Raw genomic sequence first — 6,778 nt, 5'->3', positions numbered from 1 at the left:
AACTGTGGCACTGTGGATTAATGCATTGGACTGCAAGGTCAGTTTGAACTGCAAGTTCAGTGGTTCAAGCTCACCAGCTGCTCCTTGGAAACCCTATTCAGGGTCACTATGGTTCAGAACTGACTCAAAGGCACTTAACAACAACAACAATACAAGGGTGAGTCAAAAATTATCAGCATTCTAGGTATAGTAAAACACCTGTCCACTTCTATGGCTGATGACAACATTGAGCAAGCATGTGAATGATTCTGTGGAATAGATGTGTGACTGTGGATTAGGTGGCAAATCATTTGCAAATCAACCATGGCTCAGCCTATGAAACAATCCACCACAAACTTGGGTTTTGAAAAGTTTGTGCAAGATGGATACTGAAACAACTCATATCTAGAAGCTCTTGGACATCTGTAAACAAAATTTGGACCAATACTCAAAGGAAGTTAAAAGTTTCGTTAAAAAAAAAATCATTATTCATGAGTAGATACATGCACACCACTGTTCTTAGCAGCACTATTCACAATAGCAAAAAGATGGAGACAGCCTAAATGCCCATCAGTGGAAGAATGGATGAATAAATTTTGCTATATACACACAATGGAATATTATGCAACCATGAAGAATAACAAGGAAGCTGCAAGTTACCACATAACATGGATGAACCTTGAGGACATTATGCTGAGTGAAATTAGTCAGTCACAAAAGGACAAATATTTCATAAGATGATTATTGTAAAAGCTTAAGAAAAGATACCCATACTAAAAGGGGGGAAAAATTCTTTGTTGGTTACAGGAGGTGGGGAGATGATAGAGCACACATGATAGACACATCATAGTTCAGGTGTTGAGAAGGCAATACACAAGAAGGGGGAGGATAGAAGAACAAGGTAGACAGGGGAACACTGAGGCAGGTTTGCATGGGCTAAATAGGGCAGAGGTAAATAGTGATGTATGCTCAACCTTGGAAAAATAGGGCTCTGTGATACAGGGATCGAGGCATAGTCTGAATGGGTAAAAGAGGGGAAATAATGTTAAGATGTTTGACTGTCTTATGAATCTTGGTTTCCCTTGCCTACTATTGTAAAATAGACACTTGAGTGGGATAGAAAGGAATATCAGGAAACATGATTGCAGAAAACTTGTAAGCCTGTCTTTAGCCTATAACTGATCAGAATACCTAAAAGGGGTTCTAGAACTTGTCCAGTGAAATAGGCTTCTTGCAGAGCCTTTGTAGTGTATAGGACCTTAGGTGGAATCCTGAGCCCCATCCAGAATCTTTTGAGGTAGGACATTCCCACTAGAAAGGACAAGCAAACCAGCTTGGAACAGTTAGAGAACAGAAGATATTTCTTGAAAGAAAGACCAGCAGGAAAAATCCAAAACAAAAATGCAGTCTGATTGGCTACCAAAAGAACAAGCAAATTGTTCTCTGGGGAGCCATTAAAGTAAGCAATCAAGTCCCTTCAGGACAGACTTCCTTCCAAACTCCCTTTGGAACCAAAGGGAACACATTAGCAGGCATATAAGCTTGCTGGTGACCACGTTGGTTAACTGGTGAATGGAAGAGTGGGAAAGGCAGCAATGAAGTTATGTGCTGAGTTCAGCAACATTCCATAGACTCTTGTTGACCTGGAGATGAGAGAGAGAAGAAGAAGGGCTGGCTGATTCGAAGTGTGGTGAGACCTGGGAACTCCTGAGCCCATGGACAAGGACATAGCTACAGAGGGCAAGAGCTGAGAGCAAAGTGTCCAGCTGATATGAAGTGAGGGGACGCACAAGAACACCCAAACTTGTAGAGCGTACCTATTCGACCTAGCCTTAATGGCTTGATGATCAGAACTTGAATTGTTGTTAGGTGCCATCAAGTCTGTACCGACTCATAACCACCTTATGCACAGCAGAACGAAACATAGAGAACTTAAATAGAGGAAGCTAAAAAAAAAAAATTTTTTTTTTTTTTGGTAAAGGAAACAAGTATAAATTGCTACAATTTGATGAACTTAACCTATATTTATGGAAGTAGTAACTCAAAATACCAACTGAGAGGGAAGGAGTCTTCACATCAAGTATAAATCCTACCCCCTTCTGTATACAGGGTTGAAAATCCTACCCCTTTCTGTATACAGGGTTGATAGGGATAGCTAACTTAGACATTGGATACCTAAATGGGGTGGGGGTGGGGGTATAAAGGCACAAAGTGACTGGCTTACAAGCTTTCAAGAGGGAGTTTAGTTTCAGAGTGTGTGGGAGAAGGTAGAAGCCCCACGGAATACTTTTCATTTTGTCTAGATGGGTCTAGTGAGAGGAGATGGGGATAAAATTCTTATGATTCAATTGTGAATCATTGTTATCATGACTAATTGTGACTGTCACAACTGCAAAGGTAGAGGTTTTGTAACAAAAAGGGGGAAACAGAGGACCCTAGGACCATCAAAGGAGAAGAGCACAAGCAGAATGTAGGATCCTATCCAGAGAAGCAGTGGCACCAGAGATAGAGGCAGAAATGAAGACATGGAGGAAGAGAGCAGCTGAGGACTCTAAACTCATGGGAAGAGAAAGGCTGTGTGCTGGCGGCCAGGAGGCAGGCTTGCAGAATGTGCCCTTTGGTTGTTTAAATGTTTATATATTCCTGAGTGCTTTTGTGTACACCTCCCCCCACCCAAAAAAAGCAAAACAGGAAATAGAAGCAAATACTGTTGAATGATGATGCAGAGAGGAGATTTTAATCATTGTAATGAAATGATGAGTGTGAAACTGATGTTCTCCCATGTAAGCTGTCATTCAATTCACAATAAAAACTTAAAAAAAAAAAAATCATTATTGATGATGAGACATGGATTCATCACCATAAGCCTGAGACTAAACAGCAGAGTATGGGAATCAAAACATCCTCAATTGCCGAATAAGAAAAAGTTCAAAAATCAACCCATCAACTGGAAAATTGATGCTTACAGTTTCTAGGCTTCTCAAGAGCCAGTATTGGAACACTCTCAGGAAAAAGGTTCAATAATCAACAATGCTCCTTACAGTGAGATGCTCACTGAAAAGTGGAATACTATCCAAGGACATTGTGATCTTGCATGACACTCACATTTGCACACTTCTGCCCACACTGTTCACACTCTGAAAAAAACCTTCATTTTGAAGTGTTAAAGCATCCTCCCTATGGCCCTGATCTTGTGCCATTGGACTTTCACCTGATTGGTCCCTTGAAAGCAGCCCTTGGAGGACGAAGATTCACCTTTGATGAAGACGTGAAGACAGCAGTGCATTCATACCTTGAAGCTCAGCCTAAAACATTTTTAAAATAAGGGAATATGAAAGCTTATTGACAGATAGAAAAGTAAGGAGATTATGTCAAAAAATGATGTATTTGTGTTTTCCAAAAGTTGATTAAATAAATTCTACAGACAGTGTGGATAATTTTTTATTCATCTTCGGATATACATATATAAGCTTCACTGGTTTTGCTTTTCTAGAAAACATGGCCTAAGACAGTGAGGAATTAATTATCTTTGCATCCAGTGTGGCATGTATTCCCATAGATGACAGGGAGGGGACTTGCACGGATTCAAAATTTGACCTTTTACTCCTTCACTAACCTGCTATTTTGGAAGCCAGAGATCTTGAGCTACCTTTCTGGAGTGGAAAGGTATAATGTGGTTGTTGTAATTTTTAAGTGCCAATAAGTTGATTCTGACTCATACTGACCCTGTATAGAGTTTCTGAAGAGTGACTGGTGGGTTTGAAGACATAAACTTTCTCAAAGCAGAGACAGTAATAGCTTTTATTGCTTCATTATTCCCTCATGTATTGAGCATACTGAGTGACCACAGTAAGTAATCAATCTATGCATGTTGCATGAAAGCATCATTTCCCTTTCTTGTTCTGTACAGTTCCAGGACATGCTGGTCAACTGGTGTTTGGGTACCTGAATGGCAGGGCCTGTGTGGTGATGAAGGGCAGATTCCACTTGTATGAAGGCTACCCACTCTGCCTGGTAAATGGGCATAAACCTGGTTGGCTCTGGGAGAAGGGGAAAAAAATGACTTATCACAAGACAGTTTTTCTTACTTCTATCTCACTATCTAATTATCTAGGCTATGTAGATTTATGGTCCTCTCCTCTTTCCAGTCTTTCATGATGTGGGTCATGTACTTGGGAGCTTCAAAAGTTTGTGAGAAAATTCCACTATCGTTTGATTTCATTTTCCTATGAACTTTCTGAAAATCTCATGTATCTGTGTGGCTGGACTAATGAGATTTTGAATGCATCTAATCTTTTTCTTCAAAGGTCACGTTCCCAGTGAGGGTTTTCAAGCTTCTGGGTGTGGACACCCTAGTGGTCACCAATGCTGCTGGAGGACTCAACCCCAAGTTTGAGGTTGGCGATATCATGCTGATCCGTGATCATATCAATCTACCTGGTTTCTCTGGTCAGAATCCTTTGATAGGCTCCAATGAGGAAAGGTACATGATTTGACTCCTTTGTTTCTAGATGGGTGGGGCTTAAGGATTTATTGAAGAGCTCACTGTAGTCCATTAATCTGAGGTAATCTTCTAACCTGGTCCTTAGGTTTGGAGTTCGTTTCCCTCCCATGTCTGATGCTTATGACCGACATCTGAGGCAGATGGCTCACAGTACCTGGAAACAAATGGGGGAAGAGCGAGAACTCCAGGAAGGCACCTACGTGATGTTGGCAGGCCCCAACTTTGAGACGGTGGCCGAGTCTCGTCTGCTGCAGAAGCTGGGGGCAGATGCTGTTGGTGAGATGGGGAAATTGGCTGGAGGCTTGGCTAGGGAGTGATCGGTAAAAAGGGATTGGGAGGAGTAGGAGGGAGATTACAGACCTAGAGGGTAGGACAAGAGATAATCTAATTTAAGGGAAATTGAATTGATCTGATTTCTATTCTAGGATACTAAATTAGTGAACACCAAACACTAATTTAGGGCTTTACCAATTACAGATAATACCAGCGTGATTGATATAATCCATGCTACTGGACCTGACTATGACTTGATTATTTCAAAGGATTATTCTAACAGATAGCATGGCCACCTTCAGTGTCACTGGCTTGAAGGGGGCATTGTGCCATTGGAACCCAAAGAAAAATCCCAACCAGTTGCCATGGATTCTGACTCATGGCAACTCCATGTGTTTCAAAGTAGAAATTTCTCCACTGGAAGGGACCTGCGACCCCACGGCTATGATCTTTTAGAAGTAGATCACCAGACCTTTTTTCTGAGGTGTCTCTGGTGGATTTGAACCAACTTTTTAGTTGGACATGAACACTTCAACTTCTGTGCCACTAGGGAACTAACTTCATTAGAACTAACTTCAAAATTATCATAAACAATTTTAGTCACCTAGCATTGCATAGAGTAGTGGTTACAAATTGGGCTGCGAACCTCAAGGTCAGCAGTTCGAAACTACCAGCAGTTCCCTGGGATAAAGATGAGGCTTTCTGCTCCCATAAAGATTTACAGCCTCAGAAACCCTGTGCAGGGTTGCTATGAGTTGGAACCGACTCCACGGCACATAAATACCAGCACTGCATTTACAATATAATAAGAAACCCTCTGAAGGCCCACTAAAGTTTAATCAATATGGAACAGCAATAGCCACTCAATGTAATAATTTAACTGATAATTTGGATTTTTGAAGATGTGTTGAGAGTTTAAATTCTGACCGGTAATGGAGGTAAGGGTAAAGAAAAGAGTCATTTGAGGATCCTGATAATTGGTTTCCATCTCTCTGCCCACCAGGCATGAGCACTGTACCAGAAGTTATAGTTGCACGGCACTGTGGACTTCGAGTCTTTGGCTTCTCCCTCATCACTAACAAGGTCGTCATGAATTATGAGACCCTGGAAAAGGCCAACCACGAGGAAGTACTAGAGGCTGGAAAACAAGCGGCACAGAAATTGGGACAGTTCGTCTTCACTCTTATGTCTAACATGTCACTCCCAAGCAATTAACCTTTGATCAGCTTCTGCCTTCTAGGATCCAAGGGCTACTACCTACTTTGGCCCTTTTCTGGGGTTACCTGCCTTTCCCTAGGTAGCAGTAAAAAGACAGGAGGATTCTTATCCTTTTCCTTCATTACTTTTCTTACCAGATTGTTTTGGTGCCAGGTTCCCTTTTGCTCAGTTGTCCTTTGAAAGCAAATTTCATTCCAGTTCTTCCCTAAACTAGAGCCCATGCTCCAACGCACATCTGTGAATATTCTCAGGAGGTGACTTGTGTCTTCAGAGGTGGCACAGTAGCTGCTGTTTAACTTTTTGAGATAATGTTCTCACATTCCTGGGGACTGAATTTGCACCCCCAAAACACTAGAGAACACACACAAGGATCAGCTCAATATTTTTACAGTTCTAATGCTATCATGTTATGAAAATAAAGAGAAAGATGTATCACCTCTTCATTTTTGTGCAGTTTGGTGAGGATGGGGGGCACAGGCCAAGATTTGCAGAAAAGAATGTGTGGTCACAAGTCCTGTGTAACTTTATATGCATCTTAGACAGGTAGCTAAGATCTTAGATCAATGTGCCACCTGAAAAATATGGTCCAGAAAGACTTGGAGTGGAATATTTAAGAACACTTCTAATTTTAAATGTAATAAATGGGTAACATTAGAGGATTCCATGAGGTTGATGTTGAATACTGGATTCAAGCAAAAGATTATAGATTGGCTATTCTAATTCTCAGAGTATTTAATTTCTTAGTTCTAAATTAAGCCTGGTGTGGTACTGTAGGATAAGCACTGGACTGCTAACTGCAAAGTT

The 6,778-nt window shown here is 41.1% G+C and overlaps 1 protein-coding gene across 1 annotated transcript in view; it reads left to right on the top strand.

Moving 5' to 3' along the window:
• The window catches only part of LOC102834627 (purine nucleoside phosphorylase-like), an 18,436-nt gene extending 12,465 nt beyond the window's left edge, over nucleotides 1-5,971 (top strand). The window contains exons 4-7 of the mRNA XM_006835553.1: nucleotides 3,890-3,993; nucleotides 4,287-4,462; nucleotides 4,569-4,759; nucleotides 5,760-5,971. Coding sequence (XP_006835616.1) covers nucleotides 3,890-3,993; nucleotides 4,287-4,462; nucleotides 4,569-4,759; nucleotides 5,760-5,971 — 683 coding nt within the window. The remainder of the gene's footprint in view (nucleotides 1-3,889; nucleotides 3,994-4,286; nucleotides 4,463-4,568; nucleotides 4,760-5,759) is intronic.
• Nucleotides 5,972-6,778: the final 807 nt, after the last annotated feature.

Source organism: Chrysochloris asiatica, unplaced genomic scaffold (genome assembly GCF_000296735.1).
Source record: "Chrysochloris asiatica unplaced genomic scaffold, ChrAsi1.0 scaffold00017, whole genome shotgun sequence".
Lineage (NCBI taxonomy): Eukaryota > Metazoa > Chordata > Mammalia > Afrosoricida > Chrysochloridae > Chrysochloris > Chrysochloris asiatica.
Note: the sequence above shows the minus strand (reverse complement) of the source record. Positions and strands in the feature narration are given on the sequence as shown.